The 27306-nt window shown below is 44.9% G+C and overlaps 1 protein-coding gene across 1 annotated transcript; it reads left to right on the plus strand.

Annotated features, from left to right (window-relative positions):
• Positions 1-21484: 21484 nt before the first annotated feature.
• On the plus strand, positions 21485-22054 carry MSGN1 (mesogenin 1; the record flags this gene model as incomplete). The annotated part of the gene is made up of 1 exon (XM_082642520.1): positions 21485-22054. The coding sequence occupies one exon, from the start codon at positions 21485-21487 to the stop codon at positions 22052-22054; it is 570 nt and encodes a 189-aa protein (XP_082498646.1).
• Between the last annotated feature and the right edge of the window lie 5252 nt (positions 22055-27306).

Raw genomic sequence — 27306 nt, forward strand, 5'->3', positions numbered from 1 at the left:
AGGTACCATGTTCCTGACTTAGGATGGTGGTGGGGGACCAGGACCTGGCACCTGGTGTCACATAATTATTGGCTCTCTTACCCCTGAAGCTCTCCTCTGTAAGATTTACCTGGAATTCCATACTTTCTCCAGAAATAAATCACCAACAGGGACTCATATGAGGAAGCAACATTTTTGGGGCAAATGGGAGGGAAAAGCCACTCTGCAGCATTATGTGTGCCCAGGTAGGGGATGCACAGAGCCCTGGCCACTGGCAGCATCCAAGCGTTTCTCAGAGTGCCACAGTTGCCCCCCTCATGGGGATTCCCCCCCAGAGGGGACGCCCCTCCACCTCCAACCATGGCTCCCAGTGAAGTGTAGATAAGGAGATCCCTGAGGACTAGGTCAGTAGCTGGTGAAGACAACTTACTATGCCCAGAATTAACATCCATCCATCCATCCATCCACTTATTCATTCAACAAGCAGGTACTCTATGCCAAGTGCCATGCAAATTGCAGGGGCTATAGTAAGGGTTAGACAGTTCCCTTGAGGAACTCATGGTCTATCCACAAAGAAAACCATATGCAGTTACTGTCTTAACTGTCTACTCAGGTCAGAGTTGAATGAAATCCAGGCTTGGCTACAAAATCACGCCAAACCCAACCAAAGCACTTCATGAAGGGAAAAACTATACTTCACGTTTTTTTCTCTCAGGCTCTTCCCAGAAAGGTGATAATGGAAGATTTGGTCCCAACAGGGCCACAGACAAGGGATTTGCATTTTAAAGTTTGACAGATATTTATAGGCCTTTTGATCTCCTTTCTCCCCTCTACCCACCCACCCCCAGCCTTGCCTGCCTTCCCCACCCTCAGTTCTCTACACTGTCCCAGGTACAAACTTGAGAAATGATGGCTCCAGGCCCAGAGGTTTCTAGGATATGTGCCCTGGGTGCTACGCTCATACTCATATTATAAATAAAGCTCCTATTTATTGAATACCAGCTATATATTGAGTACTTTTCTTAATTTCTAATCCCCACAACCTCCCTGCAAGTTTTATTATTTACCTTTTTTGTTGTTGTGAAGGGAAAAGGAAAACGAGGCTCAAAGAGGTTAAATAACCTGCCCCAAATCACGGATAAGAAGTAATGGCGACAGAGTTAAAACTCAGGTGTGTATCTCCAAACCTATGACCTTTTCATGAAGCCAGCCCGACTCCAGTCACAAAGCCTGGTTATGGTAGGCTACTTAGCTGAGATCCTTCTTGGAAAAGATTATTCTGCGTTCCAGTTTTCTTGCTGGTGTTATTCTGGAAACAGCCCAATAAACGTCACAATTTGATTTACTCGGGACAAACTTGCAGCTGTCTTCCTTTGCAGCTCTTCTTGGGCTCTTGAGTTTTTTCCCTTCCTTCTTCTACTCGTCTTTCACGCAGGCCTCTGCAGCCCGACAGCTGCATGGCTTGGTTTGGAGCCGTCCTCTGCAGGTCCATAGGATTTGCTGAACAGAGCTGCCTTCTGCCTCAAAGAAAGCCTGTTGGAAACAAGCTCAGAATCTCAGACCCTTACTTTTTTTGCAGCTGGAAAGGATCCTAGAAAACATCTAGGAAACAGAGTTTCCGAGAACAACTCATGCAAGGTAGCTGGTGTCAGATTTATGAGAATACCTGCTATGTATTTGCTATGTTAAAAGTGAAAGATAAAAGAGACAAATCACATGGACACCTCCACGTGCTGGGTGCTTTGTCTTATTTAATCTCCACTACAACCCAGTGAGGTACAATTAATTATTATCCTCATGTTACAGGGGAGCCCTGGCTCAGAGAAATAACTGACTCAAGGTTCCACAACGAGTAACTATTGGAACTGGGATCTGAACCCAGGCGATGGTAGGACTGTACAGAGCCTTCCTTTCCATGGCAGGCGGTGGGATGTGCTGAGGAGCCCAGACAGTATCCTGGCTGGGGTGACTGGCCTGTGAAATGTGCTGCTGTGCTGAATTCAGAGCAAACAGCAAGAGGACAAAGAGATGAATGCTATCATTTGGTGGATTTCTTGGGACGTCAAGTCTAGACTAAGGTTACCTGGTGTTCACCCACCACCCCTGGGTGGTCTTTTGACCAATAAGGCCTCCCCTGGAAACAAGGACCACTCGCCTACTTGCAGCCTCTCCCCAGCCTTTCTGAGACTGTCTGCTACAAATCAGAAGGTTCTGCAAGTCCCCTTCCTCCTTGGAAAATCCATCCCCCACCCTCAAAGAGGAGGCCTTAGAAGTGCCAAATTGGGAGCCATAAGACAGTTGTCGCTAATGCCGAGTCTTCCTGTTGAGGTTGAGAGATCAGGTTCAAAGCTCAAGCCGCAGCTTCCCCACCTTCTCTCCCCATCCTGTCTCCCATCCTGAGAGGGGATGCTCCTTCCCTTCCCCCGCTGCAGTTCCTGTAAAGGCCTCTGGATTGTGCTGAGCTGCCGGTCAGACTGGGGGTGGGGTGGGGTCTGAGGCATGCTCTCGGCTCTCTCCAGATAGATACCATAGCAGAGGCTCTTGGGACAGTTCCTCTCCAGGAAGGATGGCTACAGAAGCAGAGATCTCCATTCCTGAGCACCAGGGTGGGTTCTGGTGTGGATTGGGCTGCTCCTAAGAGAGCTCTTTTCTGAATACTCGCACTGACTGCAGCTATGGGTCCCAGAACAACATGGGTAGGAGATGACCCTGGTGCAGCGGCTTCAAATCTTACCCAGCAAAGCCCTGGCTCAGCCCCAGCTGCTCTTAAGGTACAACTCACAACCGATTTCTCCCAAAACGTTTTTCTTGGCCATCCATCCAGGCTAATCTCTATTCTCCTCAGAAATGAGATACACCCACACGTTAACTATCAGGAAAATAGACTGTCATCGGTGGCATTTAGTTGTGCGACCAGGGACTTTTTTTTTTTTTTTCTTTGACAAGGGACACTTTTTTTTTTTTGCGGTACGCAGGCCTCTCACTGTTGTGGCCTCTCCCGTTGCGGAGCACAGGCTCCGGACGCGCAGGCTCAGCGGCCATGGCTCATGGGGCCAGTCGCTCCGTGGCATGTGGGATCTTCCCAGACTGGGGCATGAACCCGTGTCCCCTACATCGGCAGGCGGACTCTCAACCACTGTGCCACCAGGGAAGACCCCAGGGACACTTTTGACCTCAGTGCATAAGGAAACTTTTCTGCATCTTGGTATCACCCATTCTGGAGGAAAGAGATGACCTGCTAATGACCGTGTTACTGATGATCCTGATTTGGCATCATTTTGCTAGGTTGCAGTGATGACATCTTCTCTTTTTAGAAAGCACTCAACATTGTTATCAATCCATCCAGTAGCTTTTAGCCCTTTTTCAGTTACGCCAAACCTTGAAAACTTTTTGAAAACTTTTACCTACCAGTAAACTTTACATGAGAACATACATGATTATTATTGTGTGCTATATTTGACACCCTGAAGCCCATCTCTGACGTCTATCACACTGCGAACCTCTGTTCTAGAGAGAGAGCACCCTGGTCCGGGGACCTCGTCTGGTTCCTTGTGTGTCTCCAGAGTGTAGTGGGGTTTCTGGTGCATAATAGATACAGTACTTGGGAAATGTGTGTTGCAAGTTGCATGAATTAACTGATCTGGAAGTGAGTTTGTGAGAGCAACGCTGGCTTGGTGATAAACCCCATGAAGGAGGCCATTGTTCTATTGGCCCAGTAAGAGTGACAGTAAGTGACACTGTGCATAGCTCAAAGGTAGTCCCCAAGGCTGCACTTGGGTGGAAATGAGAGAGGGCAGGACAAACAAGGCTGACAGCATTGACAAGGGAAACACCTTGGGATGGCACAGACTGGAAGAGGTGCCAGGTGAGTACCCTGGGGATTGCAAACCTCCAGACCAACAGTTCTCAAATTCAGCCTTCTTAGGACTTGTCTGAAGAGTCTGTTATACGAACAAGCTGTTGGACCCCACCACCATAGATTCCAAGTCAGGTGGTCTTTGGATCACACTTAGAGAAACACTGCTGTAGATCAGAGAAAGATGTAGAGGCTGAAGAAAGAAAAGAAGGAAAATAATGTTGTTTGGGGCACAGATCCATTCACCATAGCACGATAAGGATAATGAATTTCTCTCTCTCTCTCTCCTCTCTTTCTGTCTGTCTGTCTCTCTCTCCTTTACTCTCATTCTATCTCCTTCTTTTGATCTGCTGCAGCTATAAAGAGCTTTTGAAAGTTTATGACACATTGCCCAGAGTGATCAAATATTAGCCTGCAGAGTTGTTGTTTTTTTTTCTGAAATCACTGCTCTGACAGAGGCTGGTCACTGCGCAGGCAGGAGCCTCTCAACAAGTTCCTCACGTGGTAACAGGAAGGAGAACAAGCCTACAGAGACCTCCACTTTGGCTCCCACGAGGGGAAACCAGCAGACCCACCCGGGACATGAGCTGTTTTTTTGAGCTCTGTTTTTCAGGTGCTTCTCCCCGAATGACATATAACAAGAACAGAAGATGCCAAGGCTGCCTCTAACCATGGATTATGGGAGGCCCACCACAGCTGGCCTCCCAGAGGCCCAAAGTTGATCATTTGCACCTGGCATTTCCAAATGCAGCTTCCCGGACTGGAATCTTTAAGCTGCGGGGGGAGCACCCATGGAGCTTTGTGAAATATGGATGTCTGGGCCTCATACCCTTGAACTCTGGCTCAGAAGGTTTGTGGTGATCCCAGGAACCTGTGCTCTTTTAAAACCACCAGGTATTTTGGATGGGCAACCAGAGATTTGGAAACTTTAGGAGGACTGTAGCACCACAAAATCTGTTTCAGTCCTCCAGCCAGCTGAGATAAAAGATTCACATCCTAGATCTGGTGTGGATGCCTCCAGGCCTTTCCCCTATAATCTCATTTTAAGACCCAGTTCTGATGTCACTTTTTTCAGGAAGCCTTCCTGGAACGTCCAGATGAAATTTATTATTTCCCCCTTCTCTCTCCTCCATGGCACATTTCCAGTGTCTTTCATGACACTTTATAGCGTGACCCACTCCTCATATGACATTTGTCCACCAGTGCTGTGCAATGAAAATATAATGCCAGTCACATATATAATCTTTAATTTTCTAGTAGCCATATTTTGTTTAATGGAGATAAATAGGTGAAATTAATTTTAATAACATGTTTGATTTAACTCAATATATCCAAAATGTCATTTCAACAAGTAGTAATATAAAAATCATCAACGGGATTTTTAAAATCACACTGAGTATTTGAAATCTGGTGTGTATATGACACTTAGATCTCATTTCAGCTTTGCTTACATCTCAAGTGCTACATGTGGCCACATGTGGCAAGTGGAGACCATACTGGGTAGCACAGTCCTGGTTCTTTGAGGGCAAGTCTGTGACTTTTGCCTCTGGGTCTTCAGAAGCAGAGCCTTTCCCCGGACCCAGTATAGGAGCTTAGAAAGGGTCTGAGTCCATTCAAATACAAATTCCTCCTGGACCAGATCCTTTGGCTTTGTGTTTGGTTGTTTGTTTGTTTGTTTGTTTTAAGGCACAGTATCTCTGTAGATGAGAGTGGATAATGGGTACATCCGGAAAGGGGAAAGCAATCCAGAGCAGGTTTCATTTAAGAGGACTGAGTATTGGGAGAAACCTGGGGGAACAGGTTATTCATCAAAGGGAGCAGAAAAAGGCAGTGGATCCCAAGGGGTAGATACCAGGGTAACTTCTCCATCCTACACTGTGGGATCCAACCTAGCAGAATCGGGCGATGGTGGCTCTGAACCATATGTTCAGTCTCCTTCTGCAGGTTACCTTGAGCTGCCTGAAGAACACCACCTGCCAGAGGATTTGATTGAGGTGTATGTGGTCAGTTAAGTCTCTAAAAAAGAGCTGCAGCAAGAATGTGTTCTCAGCAAAGATGACTTCTGAAAACACATTGAGCCCGTTTGTACCTTGGCCACAGGCTTCCCAGGAAAGTTCACTGGCTTACCTCATAATTCACTCATAGTTGGTTCAGTTAAGAGAACAGGCTACCACTTTTGTCAAAAAAGAATTGCCTCCAAGCCAGTGCCTACAGATACATGATCATAGCTACCCAGGAAACAGATATCTCCTGAGGAAATCAGAGTTCAAGCCCCTTTCCCTAGAGCCTCTGAGTTCAAATAATCGATGTATAGAGGTACAGGGACAGGAGCTCGGTACACCCGTCCACTCCCTCCAAGCTGCTTGTCACCAGCAGTGTAGTAAGTTTCAACCAGGCATCTAAGGAAGAACAAACACTTGGTTGGACCATATCGGTCCTAGGTGAGGCTTGGGATATGGTAGCAAGAGCCCGGCCTTTGGAGAGGAACACCCCATTCTCCAAATGCCAGCCCACCCATTTATTTGGAACATCTATTGTATTAGAACTGTTCATTTGTATACTTCCTAGAAGGGCTTTTTGGTGTTTTATGCAAAGCACTATAACAAATGGTTAAGATCTTGGACCATGAGCATGTGACTTCCAGCAGGTTACTTTACCTCTTTTAGCCACAGGTTTTTCACTGTGAAATATGGGTACTAACAGTCCCTACCCCCTAGGGTTGTGTACTGATTAAACCAGGAGATAAAGTAGTAGTCAAAATGTATGGAAAGTGCCCCATAAAATTTCATAATGATTTGAAAATTCAACCCAACATAAGACAGGATAGTTTAAAGTAGAAAAATGAGTTTAAAAGAGTAGAGAAATAGATATTTTCAAGCAAGTGGGCACTGAATACATATGATTACAGCAGTAAGTGATGGGCATCTGAGGGTAATTAGAAGAAAGGAAGCCTGTTCTCTTAGTGTTCAGCTTACAGTCTAGTACAGTGGACTGTACCACAGGAGGATAGCCTTGTGTTAGCCCATGTAGCACCCACTATTAACACAATAGAGGCCACCACCACGGGGTTGACTGGTAGTCAGAGTAGACCAGAAAAAACAGTCCGGCTCTGGAGAGGCAATGGGATGGCCCCACTCACCCCAGGCAGGAAAGCTACACCAGCCCACGTATAACAATGGGATGAGCAGCCTGTCTTCTAAGGAGAGTGAGAAGGGAAAGTCCAAACTGAAGGAAAGAGACAGGTGAGAAGGGAATAAGAAACTTTAGTGAGAAGTAAGCTGGGTAGTAAGAATATCAAAAGAGAAAACAGACCAAGGGCTTATCAGGAGGCACAGTCTCCAAAACATCGGAAAATGTTGCTAAGATCCATAAGATGACAACAGCTTGCAACGTGGGGAAGGGATGGGAGGGGAGGGAGAGGGGGAGTGGGAAATTTATCTCCAACCCCACTGTCTGTTCCTTAGCACAGACACTCCCAGGGCTCCCCGGCTCTGCCAAGAACACCCTTCTGCAGAGCTGATCACAAATGCTGACGACTGAAAAGTTGTGCAGTCCTCAAAGCCTCGGCTTTCCGTTCCTACGAATGTCCAGGAGAGGCTAGTTTAAGACACTTACCTTCTCTCTGCCTGGCTTTCTCACTTGTGCTCGCCAAGCCTGGTCTTCCTACAAGGAGTAATTAGATTAAATCTTTAGGACGTTTTGAGCCGCGAGAAGGGAGAACACCAGCACGTACATACAGGCACAGTTATTTTCACAGAATTCCATTTCCTCTGTTCTCTTTGAATTCACCTCCTGGTGACAGCTGTCTGGCTCCTTAAAGCAGCAACAGCTGCAATAACGAACCGACCATTTGAGCCTGTGGATGACACCGGCTCAGCCCCAAAATGCAGCTGTTCTTTAAAGCCTGATGTCTTAGCCCTCCCCAGGTCTAGACAACAAAGAGAGCCATTCATGAACACCCCACATTTCAAGTTTTCATATGGGGGATCCCCTATTCCTTTTACCAGGGGCACAGTTTCTTATTTCTGCCACTTATTGGTAGTTTTACTGAAGGCAAGCTCAAAAAGCCTCTCTAACCCTTCATTTCCTCAATTCTCTGATGGTGATGATAATATTAACCACCTCGTGATGCTGTTTGTGAAGCTCCAAAGATATAACAGATATGAAAATCTTTTACATGTTATAAGGCAATATTCTTGTATTAGGTATTATCAAGGTCCTTGTTTCTGAGTTTCACAAGTGAAAAATTATTAAACAATATAATACACTTCTGAATAATAATAAACTTCTGAATGGGCTGTCAGTATAATAAACTTCTGAATGGGCTGTCAGTATAATAAACTTCTGCATTGGGCTGTCCATATACATGGTCTCTGAGGAGTGGAGAAATCACAGAGGTTTCTGGAGAAGACACTTGGCCCCGGCTTAGAGGGACTGGTAGAATCTGAGAGGTTAGGGGAGAGAGAGAGATTTGGGTGAGGGACACAGCCCAGGCAAAGGGTGAGAGAAGAAAATGTGGTCTACTGACAAAGTGGGGCCATCCTGGAATGGGGCAGAGAATGTGCCTGAGGACCAGGGGGATGGAAAGTTGGGAGGGTCAAGATGAGCCAGAACATGGATGGCCTAAAATGACAGGCAGAGATGTTATCAGGAGAGATTTTAATAGCATGAAAACCCGGGAGGTCACCCAGTCCTCCTCCCTGCCTCCAAGGGTTTATCTCTCTCCAACAATCTAGACAAAGGGCCTGCACTGGACATGCTCTTGGCTTTCTGGAGCCAGGCTCAGTAGCTCTTGGAGCCCTGGAGGTCTTCTCTCTGTCCGAGTGATTCCCAGCTCCCCTGCTTATTAAAAAACGAGATTTCTGGGCTCCAGCCTAGACTTATCAAATCAGAGCTTCAGGAGAGGGGCCTAGGAATCTTCCTTTTCAGAATAATTCTTCCTCTCTCCCAAGGTTATTCTTGTTGTCATGGAAGTGTGGGAGGTGTGCATGTGAGCTATGTGCCACGTGTGCTAAACGTGGAGCCCCAGAAAGGACTCCAACCTTAGCACATCCTACTAGTCGATGTCCTAGTGTCTTTACAGAGTCCCTCCCTCCGTCCCTCCCTTCCTTTACCCTTGTGGGGATCTCAGGGGCTGTTTGAGGATATATTTTCACTTTGTGATTATTTCACTTTAGATGCTCTTTTTTTTTCTTTTTTTTTTTTGCGGTATGCGGGCCTCTCACTGCTGCGGCCTCTCCCGCTGCGGAGCACAGGCTCCGGACGCGCAGGCTCCGCGGCCATGGCTCACGGTCCCAGCCGCTCCGCGGCATGTGGGATCCTCCCGGACCGGGGCACGAACCCATGTCCCCTGCATCGGCAGGCGGACTCTCAACCACTGCGCCACCAGGGAAGCCCCTTTTTTTGTATTTTTAATGGGGGTAGCAGCTGGACCATCCACCTTCCCACACCCACTGTCCACCCTGCTGTTCCCCCCGCTGCCCTGGCCCTCCCTTCCTTCCTTCTTTCCCTCCCTCCTTCCGACTTTGTCTTTTCTTTCTTTATTTTTAAGTAAGTGGACTACCCAGATGCTTTGATTCAACTTGAGGGCAACTGTGATCCTCAGGTCTTTGTACTGTACATGGACCTACTCAGGCCAGCCTTGCCTAGTCACTGCTTTGAAAATTCTAATTTTTAAATTAATAATTTTTTGAAACTTAGAGAATACTGACAACTATAAAGTACAGTTACTTTATAATAGCAACTACAAATAATTGAAATTTCTTTACATGTATTAATCTTCACAGCAATCCTGTGAAGTAGGTGCTGTTATGATTCCCATACTACAAATAGAGAAACTGAGATGCAGAGAGATTAAGTTACCTGCTTAGGATCATATAGTTACAAAAGTAGACAAGTCCAAGTTTAGACCTAGGAAGCCTAGCTGCAGAGTCTACACTTTCTAACCATGACACTAGACTACCCCTCAAGAAGAAAGATGAATGAAGAAAACGTACCCTCAATTCCTATTACCAGAAATAACCACTCAAACACTTAGTCTTTTTCTATAAAAAAAAAAGTAATTGTATCAAAGTATTAATTTCATATATCTTGCTTTACAATTCTAATATTAAATTATAGTTCCCATATTACATGTTCTTCATAAATATGTTATTTATCCACTATATAGTATGCCATCCTATAGAGAGGACATAATTTATGTAATCACTGTTTTGTTATTAGATGTTGAGGTTGTTTCTAATTCTTTACTCTCATAATAATACTATGATGAACATTCTTACTCATAAATATTTGACTGCAGCTTGGTTTAGTTCTATAGAATAAAGTTCACGTGTCAAAGAGACTTTTAAATCTCAAATGCATTCTGGAGACTTTAAAATATTAAAAAACTCTAACCAGTTTACCCTCCCACAAGCGGTGTGTGGGAGGGACCATTTCCTCACCCTCTTGCCAACTTTGCCCATTTGGGAGGTGAAAAATGGCCTCGCCTTGTTGCTGCATTTGCATGTCTTTGATTACCAGTGAGGTGAACATTTTCTTCCGCGTTTGTTAGCCGCTGGGTACCTCTTCTTTTGTGAGCTGTTTATTTATGCCTTTGTTCATCTCCCCAAAGGCAAGCCTGTGTTTTTCTTGCTTCATAGCAATATCCTTTTGACTCATATTTGTTGGAAATATTTTCCCAATTTGTTCTTTGCCTTGTTTCTGTCTTTTAGGTGTCAATTAAGTTGCAAATATGGAAGTCTGAATTGAAAATGGTCCAAAGGAGGGGCCAGAGTTTCTGAAAATGAGCAGACTCGTTACACAGATATCTTGCTAAAAACATTGAGTATTCATTTAATACCAGGAGTTTCAGCAGCTTAGTTATTGGTATTGGCAATGACTAAAGAAGAAACTTGGCACTTTTCTGCTGTTCAGGCTGATAAAAACGGAGGGAAATCTTTAGAGAACAGCCTCAGTGCAAATTGCTTTCAACTTTTTTGACATGGGTATTAAAATGCCACCCCAAATACCAGTGGTAATAAAGAATCCAACTTAAAAGGGGGGAATAGGTGTAAATGTAACACATGAGGTTTTTTTTTTTTTTTTTTTTTTTTTTTTGAATCTTGCTAGGCTGCTGCTGAAGAATCAGTGGTGAAGCTCTCAAAGCTGCCTCTCCTTCCTTGTGTGGAAAACCCCAGGCTATATGTGGACTAAATATTGACATGAGATTTTGAAACAAGAAGAACTGCTCATATTCCCTTGTGATAGGAAAAACCCACACATTCTGCCCCGCTCCTCTCAAGGGAGAATTCGCTTAACTTCCCCTATTTATTACCCTCTTCCCCTGCTCTGATGTTCCTCCGCCCCACACATCACATGCCCCTCTCTGCTACCTTCCTGTCTTCCACCGAACTGCCCATTTTGTGCAGACATGGTGACTGGATATTTTTCCCAAATGAACACATTTAGTCATATATTCAAAAGAGAAGGTGGCTCATATTCTGATTAGAAACCATAGGGATGGGGCTTCCCTGGTGGCCCAGTGGTTCAGAATCTGCCTGCCAATGCAGGGGACAGGGGTTCGATCCCTGGTCAGGGAAGATCCCACATGCTGTGGAGCAACTAAGCCCCTGCGCCACAACTACTGAGCTCTGTGCTCTAGAGCCCGCCAGCCACAACTACTGAGCCCGCGTGCCACAACTACTGAATCCCGTGTGCCTAGAGCCCATGCTCCTCAACAAGAGAAGCCACCGCAATGAGAAGCCCGCGCACCACAACGAAGAGTAACCCCCGCTCGCCGCAACTAGAGAAAGCCTGTGCACAGTAACGAAGACCCAACGCAGCCAAAAATAAAGTAAATAAATAAATAAATTTATTAAAAAAAAAAAAAAAAGAAACTGTAGGGACCCCACAGGGACATGGCTATTTGGGAATAGCCTTTTTTAGGCTTTTTTTTAGAGAAAGCCACACTGCCTTGGCCTCCATCTACATTCATTCGGCCAAGAAAATTCACCCAGCACTTGGCTGTGGAGTGGGTTGATGAGTGAGGATCTTGAGCTCAGGTCATGCAAGCGCTTGAGGAGAAAGAAGTCTCAGACGAGTTTGGGAGCAAGGGTGCTGCTCTACCTCATGACATCGCTTAGCCAAGGGGATGGAGATAAACATAGTTTCAGGTCAGGAAATCCTCCTCAGGGACTGCTTGAGAAGTCCTCAAGGGTTTTCTCTTTCTGCCCTAAAGGATTTCTACAGTTTAGCATATTTATCGTCTGTCTCTCATCTCTCCTACGAAGTCAGCCATATGATTTCATTCCTATTTTTTTTTTCTGCTACTTTGTCCTAGTTTCAATACTCAGCTGGTGAAAGTCATCTGTGTGCACGTTGCACAATGCTTCGCAATTTATTTTTAAGAGGACGAAAACAAAAAGATTACTCTTTGGCTTTCCAATGAGCCTCAAACTCAAATCATGAGAGCCAAAAACTTTTATTATTTTCCTAGTTTGTAGAGAGAGTGATGCCAGTGACGTGAAAGCGATGCTGGGAAGAACCATCACTGGCTTCGCTAGAACCCTCACAGGCTTCACAGCGCAAGAGGCTGTGTTGGTCACCAACTAGGAAACTGCTACTTTTATTTCTCTTTACCAGCTCAAGGGCATAGGAAGATATCACATTGCACTTAAGTGTTTTCTTTAAACACACACCCAGACACACACACACACACACACACACACCCTCTGCCCCATGAGAAGTATCTATTATCCAAGTGTGAGCTGGGTGCTGAGGTTGTGAGATAGGGCAAACGGTCCAGGTTTTTAACTTAGTCCCAACTGTGTTCAAGCACCGTCTGTGTGTCTTGCCAGCGGGAAGGCCAGGAGCTAGCATGGACAGTGGGGTTCTGTGGGGCCGTGGCTAGGATAAGGGACTGCGGATTATACAAAGGTCGGGGGAATGTGTAGACCCCAAAGGCCAAAGACAGCTTTTGAAACCAGGGCCCACTGAGTGTCGGCGTGCCAAGCACAAGGCTAGAGGCAGTGAGGGCTGGAAGTGGCCGCATGACTGGGCTGTGGCTCTGGGGGTATCTGCTGCACATGTGTTGGGTAAGGCTGGGCCTCCAAAGGGGTCGCTGTGTCCTGTGAACCTTGGGCGATGTCGTGAGCATTTGAGCTTTGCATCTGCTCTTGTAAACTGAGGATGATGCCTACTTTACTGGGTTGTATCGAGGATTACGTGAGAGTGTAGGCAAAGCCCTCATTTTTAGCACCTAGAACAGAGTAAGTGTTGTAAGTCTTCAAAAAAGGTGTTATTGGACTTCCTTGGTGGCTCAGTGGTTAAGAATCCACCTGCCAATGCAGGGGACACGAGTTCGAGCCCTGGTCCGGGAAGATCCCACATGCCCCAGAGCAACTAAGCCCGCGAGCCACAACTACTGAATCCTGCGTGCCTAGAGCCCATGCTCCACAACAAGAGAAGCTGCCGCAATGAGAAGCCTGCGCACCGCAACTAAGAGTAGCCCCCACCCGCCGCAACTAGAGAAGCCCACGCACAGCAATGAAGACCCAACACAGCCAAAAATAAATAAATAAAATAAATAAATTTAAATAAACAGATAAAAATAAAAAAGACATTGGTGACTTACAAAAGAAAAGCATCTTTAAAAAAAACTAGCTTTAGAAAAAAGGTGTTATTACTGCTGTGATTGACGTATATACATAAAAGTGTTTTATCTATACAAAAAGAATTCTTTCTAAAAATTGTAATTATAGGAAAATATGTCTAAATATCACCCTTACCTGCTTGATAAAGATAATTTTGTGGCCTAGGTCTAAGTAGAAAGTGGTATGGGGTGACAGAGGCCTTTATTTTGGAACTGCAAACGCAAAGTTGGAAAACAGTGGCAAACCTTACAACAGTCTCCAAGGGGACTTCCAAAACCCTCCCTCACCTACCTCTTCCCTCAAGATATAAAATCACTCCCTGGAGCTTGGTGCTCCAGAGTCAGACTGCCTGGGTCTTGACTGTGTCTCCTCCACGGGTTAATCTTGTGACTTTGGGCAACTTTTTCAACTTCTCCAAGCCCCAGTTTTTTCTTTAAAGGATTTTTTGTAAGATTTAAATGGAATAAACCATACAAAGCACTTAGCACTAAATACGGTTATTATTATTGTTTCATCACTGGGATAACTGTGTATGGCCAAGAAAGGGAGTGCTTCACACACACACACATGCACGCATGCATGATACTCCTTTTAGACTGTAAGAATTATGCCTGTTCACTAACATGGCAGAGAGGAGTGCCTATCTTATGTTAACATCTAATTTAGGAGTAAGGACAGCAAGTCTAAACCTACTTCGTGTTTTTAGCCCCTACAGCGCCAATCTCAGGTGCCCTGTATGTACTGTCTACATGATTGAATGGCACCAATCTATCAGGCTTCTCGTTATTGACAGAGTTGAAGTTCAAGCTTGAGTTCTGGCTTCAAGGGCACTACAGGGACCATCATGCTGATGCCTCTAATTCTTCTCAGGTGTTTTGGCCAGTGGTTAAAAGTCTGGACCCGAGGCAGTCTGCTTAGGGTTGAATCTTAGGGCTACCAGTCATTAGGTGTGGGGTCCTGGACAAATTACTTAACCCCTCTGTGCCTCAATTTCTTTTTTGAAAAAAATGTTATTGAAGTATAGTTGATTTACAATGTTGTGTTAATTTCTGCTGTACAGCAAAGTGATTCAGTTATACATATAGGTATTCTTTTTCATATTCTTTTCCATTATGGTTTATCACAGGATGTTGAATATAGTTCCTTGGGCTATACAGTAGGACCTTGTTGTTTATCCATCCTATAGATAATAGTTTGCATCTGCTGATCCCAAACTCCCAACCCTTCTCTCCCCTCCTCCCCTCCTCCTTGGCAACCAGAAGTCTGTTCTCTATATCTGTGAATATTTCTGTTTCGTAGATATGTTCATTTGTGTCATATTTTAGATTCCACATATAAGTGATATCATATGGTATTTGTCTTTCTGACTTACTTCGCTTTAGTGTGATAATCTCGAGCTCCATCTGTGTTGCTGCAAATTGTGCCTCAATTTCTAATATTAGTCAGAGAGGATTGGTGATGATCATGGCACATACTTCATAGGGTTGTTTCGAGGATTAATGTGAGTTAACCTCTGTTAAGCACCTAGAATAAGACCTGGTGCAGCCTTGGCCTCCAGGCATGTTCCACTCAAACATGTCCTCCACAAGCAGCTGGAGTGATGGCTCCAGGGCTGCTGGCCAAATCCGGCCTCTGCTTAAATCTCATCATGATGACTAGAAGCTCCTGTCGTCTACAAGATAAACTCCAAGTGCCTTATCATTATGAGCAAGGCTCTCCTCTCCAGCTCCAACTGACCCCCTGGGACCATGGAATGACTGGTAGTTTCTTGCACAATTCATGCTAGGTCTAACCATCAAGCAGTGGCTAGAATGCTCTCCTCCAAACTTTCACCTTGTTAAAAGAGCTCTCCTTTGAAAGGAACAGCCTTTTAAGAACCCACAGGAATGTTACTTAAAAAGCAAGGCTGCAGACGTCATACCTTACAGAAAGCCCTCCAGATTCTTTTATCGTGGCCTCATCTGTGTGCAACTATTTCTAAGATTGGACCCAGGTTTAGTCTGCCTCCAGTGGCTCTCCTCTTGACCCTGATATCACTTTCTAGCCACATCCACCAGTGTTTGGACAGCCACTGAAGTACTACAACTGCTAATATTTCAATGGGGACACAGAGGGCCCCCAGGGCTGCCACACACAGTTATGCAGGTGGTACCCTATGATTCAATTTATCATAGCACGTACACGTGGTTTTATAAGTATTTTTACTTCTTTATCTCCACCCTCAATACTCTCAGCAACACAAAGAAAAAAAGGTTTTTAATTTAGCTTTCTGTCCTCTGCACCCAGCGCAGTACTTGGTATGCAGCATGTAGCAAATTAAAACCCACAGGCTAATCCATGATTCCTTCTCAGCTCCTTGTGCCATGCTAAGACCTGGCAAAATAATCATCCATACCTTCAAGGAACGGCGATGTCTTTGGAAAAGTAAGTTAGACTTATGGGACTAGATAACTCGAACACCAGGCACTAAGTATTAGTAGTGAACGAATGGGGTCAAAGCTTTGTACTGTCTGTCCACCAGAGAAGGGAGAATTTCTAAGAACTGAGGAGATGGGATGTGAGCCAAGCCTTGCATCTTGTAGATGCTCCCCGTGACTACATTACATGGATGACTTCTTCTGGGAGGCAGTGTGTGCGACGGAAGGAGCCTTTGTGCTCTTAGGTTGCATCCTGCCTTTTCTATCTTCTTGCTGTGTTTGCTGGGTCTCTTTCTGAGCCTGGGTTTCTTCATCTTTAGAGGGTGGTTTATAACGTCTACCCTACAGAATTGCTATGAAAATTAAGATGAACTAGTGAATCTAAAACAGATGAGTGTAGGGAATTCCCTGGTGGTCTGGAAGCTAAGACTCCACACTTTCAATGCCAAGGGCACGTGTTTGATCCTTGGTTGGGGAACTGGAGTTCCGCAAGCCTCGTGGAGTGGCCAAAAATTAAAAAGCAAATTAAATAGATGAATCTCATTCTCTGCACACAACAGGAATTCAACAGAGTAACTCTCATTTTAACTAGACTCCAGGCTTAGATTTGTTTTGGTTACTGACCAGATTCTTATTTATTGAAGGCTTTTCTGCAGCTTCCTAGGAGGTTGCAATCCATCTGAGCCTTCCCTCTGCCTTGAGCAAATGGCCCACACAGACTGCCTCATGTGTACAGGGATCCAGGAAGTCACAAGGGAAACAGATCCTCTGCCTTGCTGCTTCTCCAGGGTCTGGTGACAGGAGATCTCTCTCTCTCTCTCAGGAGATAGGCTTTAAAGTGTCATTGTCTATGCTGCTTTATCTGCTCTTACAGAGCATGGCAATATTGATTTTATAGGTAAAGTAGTTATTTTTGTTAATCTTGGAAATAGCATAACATATTCCTATAGCCCTTTATGTTTTCCAAAGGGAAGCTTTAGTTTTCAGTCTTCTTAACTTTCTAGCAGCAAGGTATATAGAATGGTCCAAATTTTCACACAAGGAAGGCAAGGTCCATAAATGAATGAGTCACTCAATGTTCCACAGTAGAGTAGGGTCAGAACCCAGGTGCCCTGGGTCGCAGTTCCAAACTGCTGGGCTAAATTTAAAGTTCTCTTTGGCAGTGGTACCAAGGATGGGGTGGTGGTGGAAGTGGGCAACCCCAGCACAGAGTAGTCATTTTATTATTGTCATTGTTTGGAATTGACACTACATAGCAGTAATAAAACACAGACCAACTTTCAGTCAGCTTTATCATTGTTTCTAAATTATCTATAGGTAATGCATCCCTTTATTAGGTAATGCATCCTCCATCAGCACTGGAGGCTGATTGACTCTGACCACCCACCCAGGGTAACCATTGATCTTTGGTAAAGAACTCTGTCTAAATTGGCTTCATCTAAAATTATCTATCTATCTATCATCTATCTATCATCTATCTATCAGGTTGCATTTGAAGGAGGGATTTTTTTTTTTTTTTTTTTTTTTTTTTGTGGTACGCTGGCCTCTCACTGTTGTGGCCTCTCCCGTTGCGGAGCACAGGCTCCGGACGCACACGCTCAGCAGCCATGACTCACGGGCCCAGCCACTCCACAGCATGTGGGATCTTCCCGGACTGGGGCCCGAACCCGCGTCTGCTGCATCGGCAGGCAGACTCGCAACTACTGAGCCACCAGGGAAGCCCTGAAGGAGGGAATTTTGATTTCTAAGCAGAGGTGACTTGAGGTCAAAGAAAATGGGAGAGGTGCGTTTGTGATACATGTATTGTGGCTCTTGTCTTGACTCAAGCAATCAAGAATTGACTGAGCGCAGTTCTAAGCTTTTTGGCATACATACAGCATACCACGTGTAGACATGGTGAAGGGGCGGTCTCTATGGGGTCAGTATTAGTATTTCAATTCTACAGACAAAAGCTGAAGCTAAGAGAGATGCATTAACACGTCCAAGGTCACAGTGACTCAGGAGCCAAGGTTAAGGTTAGTCTGGCTCCAATGGCTGCATTCTTGTGATAGTACCACATTCCATCTGTCCACCAATGTCTGAACAGCCACTAAAGTACTAAAACATGCTAATATTGCAAAGGAGACACAGCACAGAGGGCTCCCAGGGACACCGTTTGCGGGGTTGAGCCTTGCAAAGAGGTGCTTGGCCAGAGGTCCGTGGGGCTGAAATAGGTCCAAGCTCTGCATTTTCCTAACCTGGTGCCGAGATGCCTTATGGGCTAGTGGGGCTATGGGACCACTGGTAGTTTCAGACTCAAGCACTGAAGCAGCCTGTTGCCTCCTGTTTCCAGCTGATTCTTTGCGTACTATTGTCAATTTCCTGGAAGTGGCTCTACCTGGCCCTTAGATACAAAGTGTACAATCACCCCTGGCTAATGTGATATGCCCAGTTGTCCATGCCTCTGTCATGACTGTTATTGGGGCCATGACTGTCATTTCATTCCCTTAGAAGCTTGTCATGCTGAAAATTAGACACCAAACCACTCATTAATCTGTGTAGCAAATCCTGGGTCCTTTTCTATGGGTATAACTACAGTGAAAAGTTTACTGTAACAACCTGGGGTTTGAAAGCTGAGACAATCTGTACCTGTATGTTACACTTTGGAAAAGAGGACCAGGACATTTTAAAGTCCTCTTAGGACTATGCCTTGGGGTTGGAGACTTCTTTTTAATGGGTTATAATCATAGTCAACAATAGCTAATAATATTTTTTGAATGAATGACATTTAAGTTCATATTAAAATATTTATTCCAATAACTCAGTACTGTGGGAACTATGCATTCTGACTGATATGAAAACTTATTTATCACTTAATCTGTATTAGCTTCAAGGGAAGAAAAATGACAGATCTGGGAGTCAGGCAACTTTGGCTTTTCTATTCCCATCTTTGCCACAGCCTTTTGGTGTGACACTGAGCAAGTCATTGTCATCTCCAGAATGCAAATAAAAGGATGGACTCAGTGGACTCAGAGGTCCCTTCATGGGTGTGATCATGGGTTACTTTCGATCAAGTACCATGTTCACACAGTAATGTGTTTCATCACATCTTAAAGCTGGAAGGGGGTTTAATGATCCTCTGGTCTACACTCCTCATTTTACAGGTGTTCTTTGCAAAGTAGAACAGATGTTATTATCCTCCTTTTACAAATTAAAATTCTCAGGCCCTGAGGGGGTGAGTCATTTGCTCTAAAGGAGGGTGAACATCTTCCCCCTACACCACACTGTCAACGAGGCTTTACTGGGTCCAGTTTAGTCTCGTCCACTTTCTGTGGCCTGGTCCTCAATGCGATAAAAAAGCACCAACTAGCATGTGCTCAGCTACAGGCCTTCGCATGCTAACAGTATTAGGCTGTCCTATGCCTCCATTTTCCTCTGAGGGTAGAAATGCTTCATTGCAGGGTAAATGCAAGTCTGGTTCTGGTTTGTTTCTTACCAGAGTGAGAGTCTACATTGACAAACATGGAAACCAGGCAGTTTTCCTTGTTGTAAGAGCAGGTTTTCTGGGTGACCAGGGTCAGGGGAGAGAGGAGTCAGAACCCAGTAAGTCGTTCTGGTACCGGTTAATTTGACCTCGCACATACAGTAACAACGAGAACAAAACCTACATTTATTAAGTGTCTATGTATACCAAGGATTTGACAGGTATTGTCTCATTTAGAAAATGAAATTTCTGAAAATAGAAGTTTAAGAAATCAGCAATTTTAGAAAGAAGCTTTAGAGAGGGAAAAGTATGATGGCGTCTGGAAGCAGAAATGGTCTTACGTGGTTTAGAATATAAGGCCTGAAAGCCCACGGTGACGGGGACCACCACATCCACCTGAGGTCCGCTGAGAGTATCCTTCTCTCCAAGTCGCAGTCACGTCACCTGCCTCTACCGAAACCAAAGGGTGTTTTTTTTTTAAAGGTGGGCTTTGGGGTCTTAAGAGAGATCTTGGGTCAACCACTTCCTAGTGGTACTGCCACTTCCTACCAGGGAAATCTTTACTGATTCTCTTAACCTCTTCGAGCCTCAGTATTTTTATGTGTAAAGTGTGTTTTGTTCTTTTTTTAGATAAAGTTTAGTTATAACAATATATAAAATGCCTTGAATAGAATCAACAGATTCTAGGCTTTCCAATAAGAGTTGAAGGGAGAGAAAGAGGAGAAGGGGAAGGAGAAGTCATTTATTACATTTATTATGTTTCATTAACGTTATTATTCTTCAAGATATGGCTTAGGGTCTTTTAGTAAATGGCAAAATTAAGAGCATTCTTCCACAGATTACCTGCTTGAGCTTTTCGTCCCCCTGAGCCAAGCTAATTAAAAAATACCACAAATGTTCTAATTATACCATTGACATTTCTTTTCGATAACTGCAGAGGGACTTTAATAACCATGTTAAAGGACACATTAATATGAAATGTAACTCACTGTGATTCTGATGTTCATACTAATTTGTAGAATTAGTTGCACAGAGAATAAGTTGCATTTGTGGGACAAATGGGGAATCTGAGACCCCCTTTCCAAAGCACAGGGTCTATCTCTCAGAGCATTAGGAAGTGAAGCAAACTAGCAGGACCATCCAACTTAACACATTCAGCGGCATTTGGAGCTATGGTGGGGAAAACGGGCTCCCTAGTTAATTTCACACTTCCTCTATACATTTCAAAAAACAAGGTGTGACTCTGCAGCTGGATATTACAAAGACCTTCAGAAGGCTAAATGCCAGGTACTTTCCTAACTCCCTGCCCTAAAGGAGCTTTCTGCTTCCCGGTGTCTGTTTGCTGGGGGGAAATCCCGAACTGCTCAGTTAAAGCTAGGGCTTTAAGCTTCTCGAAGGATATTTCCTGCTCATTACGGCTCTGGGTTTACTGGAGCTGCTGGCTTTTGTCATTCTCAGTGTAGGAATGCTGGGGGCTTGTCTGCACTCTGCAAAACCCAAGGAAATTTGCTAAAGAGGAAAGAAAGGAGGAAACGGGCTTCCAAGGTGTGCCTGTGTTCCCTCCTCCCAAGAGCCGCATGAAGTAAGAGCTGTTGTCTGCGTTTGAAAAATGAAGAATCCAAGCTCAGGGGGGTTACCTTGTCCCTAGAGCACACCGCTTCTCCAACACTGCACCCCCTTTGCTCCGAAATATCTAGGCGGTCGTGGCCCCTCTGGGGCACTGTCCTCCTCTCCACCAGGCCCCTCGCCACCACTTCCTTGCTGCAGATTGCCCTAGGTTTGTTTTTCTTTGCTCCCTCATTAATGAGTTCCACAGGACGATGCTAAGTCTAGTTATGCAGCTTTAATTGGTTTAGTTACAACAAGATAATTCCTTTTTTCTTCTCTCGGAGGCCTTTCTGTTTAAAGACATTTTAGCTGGAAGATGCTAATTATCAATGAGGAGAAAGTGACACCTGAAGAGTTCATTTTCCATCTTGGTCCTTGGTTTCTCCTTTGAACTCCCCCTACCCGGCCCTCTTTCCCACTTCATCACTTCTCCCCGACCATCATAAAAGAGACCTCTGCCCTGGCCGGGCAGCAGAACTTTCCTTCTCACTTGCCAGGGAGTCGTTCTCTCTGCAGTTGTGTCGCAGGCATGGACACCCTGCGTGAGACCTTCCTCAGCCTCGAAGATGGCTTGGACTCCTCCGACAGCCCTGGCCTGCTGTCCTCCTGGGATTGGAAAGACAGGGCAGGGCCCTTTGAGCTGACCCAGGCCTCTCCCACCCAGAGCCTCTCTCCGGCCCCATCGCTGGAGTCCTATTCTTCTTCTCCTTGTCCGGCTGTGGCTGGGCTGTCCTGTGGGCATGGAGGTGCCAACCATGGGGGCGGCGATGACTGCAGCGGCCTTGGGACTGGCGGCCTGGTGGAGGTGGGCTATGATATGTTAGCTTTCCAGCCTGCCTATCTGCAGGGCGCTGGTGGCCCCAAAACCCAGAAGGGCACCAAAGTCAGGATGTCCGTTCAGCGGAGACGGAAGGCCAGCGAGAGGGAGAAGCTCCGGATGAGGACCTTGGCTGATGCCCTGCACACCCTCCGGAATTACCTGCCACCCGTCTACAGCCAAAGGGGCCAGCCGCTCACCAAGATCCAGACGTTGAAGTACACCATCAAGTACATCGGAGAACTTACAGACCTTCTCAACAGCGGGCCCCAGAGCACTTGAGCTCTGCCCAGGGACTCAGGGACTTACCACCCAGCCCCCTGGACGCGGGCAGAGGAGCTTTAAAGACCTGGACCACCTCACGGCACGACAGCACCTGTACCTTTATACAGTGAGCGTGGTGACCTTGTTGTCTGAAAAGTTCTAAGGGAATTTCCACTGGACTAGTCAGGACCACCAGAACACTTAACTGCCAGGCAGCAGGTACTTTTGCTTCCAGTTTTCCCACCATTTCTCAAGAGACTTGCCCTTTGCAAAGAGGCAATTGGCTTTGCCCTTTTCTGTCTATTCAAGGTGTTTTAAAGGGTCAATGATTTCAAATGTATTTTTTCAATCGTGTAAAATTGTTACAATTAGTCTTCTCCTGCCATTTTTTTTGGGGGGGGCTAGCTTTCTTTCTGTTGCTAACTAAACCTGTATTTTGTACGGGATCCAGGGTGACACCTGGATTCTTATTTAGAAAGATTAGTGTCAAGTAAAGGGCTACAGTGCTCCTGTTTTATTTTGTTTGTGTGCATGTGTGTGTGTGACTAAAATCAGGCCTTTGCTTTCGCAGGGAACAAAATCACTTAAATGCAGAAGAAATTAGTGTCATGGTAAATAGAAACTCACAGGCAGACAGACTACATTAAGACAGAGTGGAGAGTTTAAAGACCAGCCCCTTCTCTCTTAAGGGAAAGAAAAGGAGGCTTTATAGGGCTCTTGGAGCCAAAGGAGGAAAAGGGGGAAGACTCAGCATCACAGCCGGGGCTTGAATAGAGCTGGGAGGGTGGGCGCTCCCTGAGCCAGGCCTGGTGTGAATATGACCTCACTGAATCCCTTCACTTACTCATTTCTCAAATGAAGAGTTTGGCCCAAAAAGAATAGGAGACTAGTATGAGTCTAGAGATAAGTGAAAGGGTCAGGATTAGAACTCAAGTCTATATCTAACCCCCCCCAAAGGGATTATTTCTTTATCCATAGCTCCTCCTACACACCCCAAATCACCTCACATGCACGCCCACACAAACACCCCCACCCTCTTCCCAGTACCTCATCTTAGGGTGGTGACTGTAGCACCCTCAGCTTGGCTGATTTGATGGCACATGTCATTGAAATGGAGGCTTGGAATTAAGGAGTTTCTCAAAAACTAGTAGGCTTTTTTTTTTTTTTGCGGTACGCAGGCCTCTCACTGTTGTGGCCTCTCCCGTTGCGGAGCACAGGCTCCGGACGCGCAGGCTCAGCGGCCATGGCTCACGGGCCCAGCCGCTGCGCGGCATGTGGGATCTTCCCGGACCGGGGCACGAACCCGTGTCCCCTGCATCGGCAGGCGGACTCTCAACCACTGCACCACCAGGGAAGCCCTAGTAGGCTTTTTTAGGGCTGAATTTCTCTCCCAATTGTTATTAACCAGCTGCTTTTTTTCTTTCTTCTTTTTTTTTTTTTTTGGTGAATTGTCTCCCGTCATTTTTTCTACTGGTTATTTTTCTTGTTTTTAATACAAATTAAAAAGGCAGTAGATGTGTTCACAATTTAATATATAACTTCTCCACTTTCTTTGCTGATACAAATGTATACAAATAAATATAGGCGTATATACATTTTTTAAGATTACCTTGAATTCTGCAAATTGATTTTTTTTACTTAGCAGTATATAGTAAAAGTCCTTCCAGTTTAACACAAATAAATCTGTATTGTAAATACCATTATTTCTTTGATTTTATAGATGAGGAAATTGAAGCACAGACTTGCCCTAAGTCACACGTGAAAAATATAGGGGAAAGTAGAGGTTCAAACAATGTTCCATAGCACAGGTATGCTATGCTAAACACAATTTGTTTAATTAATCACCTTTTGAATGAAATTTAGGTTTTTTTCAGTTTTCTATTACCAAAAACTGCTGTTAACAAACATCACGGACAACTAGCTCTATTCACTGATATTATCATTAGCCTGAAAATTTTCCAGAAATGGGATTCCTGGATCAGAGTTGTGTGCTTGCACATTTTAAATTTAAATAAATACAGTTAGGTGTAGAAAAGTTTGTAGTTACTTACACTTCCCCAACATTATGGGACAGAAACAGCTGGTCCACATTGTCCCTGGATATTATCAATCTTCTGAAATTTTCAATGGATAAAAAAGGGTTATGCTGTTTTTGTGTTAATTTTAATTTCCCTATGTACAATTTGTGATGGCTCACCTTTTAAAATTTTTTTGTGACTATTCATTTTGGTTCTTCTATAACTCGCCAGTGTATGTTCTTTGCCATTTTTCTATTGGGTTATTTATCTTCTTGTTAAGAATTTGGGAGATTTCTTTGCACACTGGATGTATTGAAAATTTTCCTTCCAGTCCCTCATTTTGTTATCCTCTTTGTGTATGGTATCTTATATTTATGATTTTGATTCTGATATCTTTTGTTCTTTGAAGCTTTTCATTTGTATATGATCAAATCTCTCCTCTTTTTTTAATGGCTTATGTGTTTCTTCCCTTTGCTTAACTTCTCCCAGTTCCAAGGCTATCCAAATATTTTGATTTTTCAAATATTTTAATATTTATAAATGGATCTTTAATATACCTGCAATTTATTTTTGTCCATAGTGCAAAGAAGGAATCTAACTGTATTTCTGATTAATCTTTTTATAACTGCAAAATAAGTATAACTTGTCATTAGGGGTGGTGGGTGACAGTGGGGAACAGCTGCTAAAATGTCATCCTATGTATACAGATCTTCATCTACTTCTGATGTATTTCTTGTTGATGCCTTAGAGGAGAAACTAGAAAATGTTGAATAATATCAAGATTTTCTTCAAGGGATTCCACCCTGTGCATGTACAGGTGTTCATGTGAGCGTGTATGTGTGTGCAGATGTACGTGTATTTGTTCCTTTGTGTGTGTGTGTGTGTGTGTGTGTGTGTGTGTGTGTGATGTTTCATGTGTCGGGGGAAGAGACTTAGAGAGGATAATAATATGGGAAAGGAAGTGTTCAGCCTTTCATCAGCGTCTAGACCAACTGGTATTTTCCTTGCCATTTTAAAGAGAGTGGAACCCAAATGTGCTTGGCTTTTGATTTTTTCAAGCTCAAGCTTTAAGCATGGTTTATAAATCGCTTGAGTAATTTTGGTTGCCCTGGGGACAAAATACTGTGGATGGGTTAGGAGGTCCTATCTTTAGTTTCAAAAGATTCTGGAAAGCCACCAACTCAACTACTATGTGGGCTTGCCCTCAGGACCCCTAAGGTCCTCCCCAGAGGGGAGGCATTTGGAAAGCCTGGAGAGGGTGACAGCTTCCTGGGAGTGGGCCTCTGGCCCAGGGCCTGGTCTTACAGTCACCACCTGCAGCCCCGGCAGGCTGTCACCAGGAGAGGCAGCTGCACATCAGCATTCAACTCCACAGTAATCGCCAGTGAAGTCGCCTCCCGAGTGGGGAGGCTAGCTAGCTGGACCGGGTCCCTAATTCCTCTAGAAAGCAGTTAAAAGCAGTTGGCTCAAGCGTAGCTCAAGATTAAGTTAGTTCTGGTGCTTGGATAGGGAACCACAATTTGTGTGCCTCCACTGTGTTGTGGTCAGAATTTTCACACTCATAATTTCATGTAATCCTCCTAACCGCCCCTGGAGGTAGACGTTATCAGTCCCATTTTGAGGATGAGGAAACGAAGGTTTAGGACCGCTAAATGGTGTAAAGCCACATGATTAGCTGCGGGCACGTGGTTGGCTAGTGAGCAGCGAGTGAGTTCAGCTCTGACTCCAAAGCTTGTGCCCCTCCTGTAGAATCGCGCTGCCGTTTCCTCCAGGCGACTCTGTGTGCCCTGGGCTGAGCAGACAGAGAGCTTTCTCGGCAAATGCTCACCGCCAGCCTTCTCAGCTTTGTCTCTGCCTCGCCATCTCTGGGGCCCTCATTTCTTTTACTGTCTGAAGCATGTCTGAAAGGGCTCTTCATCTTGTCCTCTAAACTATTTCCCTTTGAACTTCTCTGCCTGTGCCCCAAACATTTCCTCCAAAATTCCTTTCACCTCCTTGCTGGCGCCTAGAGTCCTTCTTAATCCACAGAGAAACCTGACTTCTTCTGTTCATTTGTGTTCAATAAAATGTTCCACAATTCACACCAGGCTGAGGTTTCTTTGTTCTTCTTGTAGTTTCGGCCGCATCAGCTAATTGGGAGAGAGGTCAGAGCTGGGGTGGGAGAAAGCCTCAGCAAACTGACAGGTCGACAGAATTACCCTTACTTTAAGACGTCTTTTTTTTTTTTATTAGTTTCTACTTTATAACAAAGTGAATCAGTCATACATATACATCTGTTCCCACAGCCCTTCCCTCTTGCGTCTCCCTCCCTCCCACCCTCCCTATCCCACCCCTCCAGGCGGTCACAAAGCACCGAGCTGATCTCCCTGTGCTCTGCGGCTGCTTCCCACTAGCTATCTACCTTACGTTTGGTAGTGTATATATGTCCATGCCGCTCTTTTGCTTTGTCACAGCTTACCCTTCCCCCTCCCCATATCCTCAAGTCCATTCTCTAGTAGGTCTGTGTCTTTATTCCTGTTTTACCCCTAGGTTCTTCATGACATTTTTGTTTTAATTCCATATATATGTGTCAGCATACGGTATTTGTCTTTCTCTTTCTGACTTACTTCACTCTGTATGACGACATCTTTAAAAAAAAACAACAGCAAAAGAAGATGCATATGCAAGTGAGTTTTGGTGCTGCCGCTCTGAGCTCCCATTACAGTAGCTTAGTATGTTATGTGACTCCTCTGAGGCGTTGTTTGATTCCCATACAGGCTCCAGGCTGCAGGAAGGAGACTGGACCTGGGCCTTGACCCCTGTGGGCGCAGTCCAAGCTGGCCTGATGGCAACAAGAGCTTGGCAAACACCTCTTGTCCTCCTGCTGGGAAGCCAAGATAACCTCTACCTTGCAATGAAATACTGAAGACTAAGCAGTGCCTCTTAGAGCAGCGTTGGATGGACTTGCTCTTATTATTTTGGTTCCAGAAAGTCCCAACCCTGAGGAGGAAGAAAGCAAAAAACTTCTGAGAAGGCTGGGGAGAAAGCACACTTATTTGTTTGTCTCTTGGGGTTGGGGCTATTGACTCTCCTTCCCTTAGCAGAGTCTCCCATTAAGTTCTTTCTCATATAAACTCTATTGACTTCTACTTCTCTTCATTAAGTTAAGTGGGGAGCCCAGCAGGGCTGGAGGTCAGGGCTGTGCAGGAGGGAGGAGAGTTTTTAGAAGGCACCGCACAGGCTATTATTCCCAGCCCGGCCAACAGTAGTTGT

This window comes from Mesoplodon mirus (genome assembly GCF_964341445.2).
Source record: "Mesoplodon mirus genome assembly, chromosome: 14".
Classification (NCBI taxonomy): Eukaryota; Metazoa; Chordata; class Mammalia; order Artiodactyla; family Ziphiidae; genus Mesoplodon; species Mesoplodon mirus.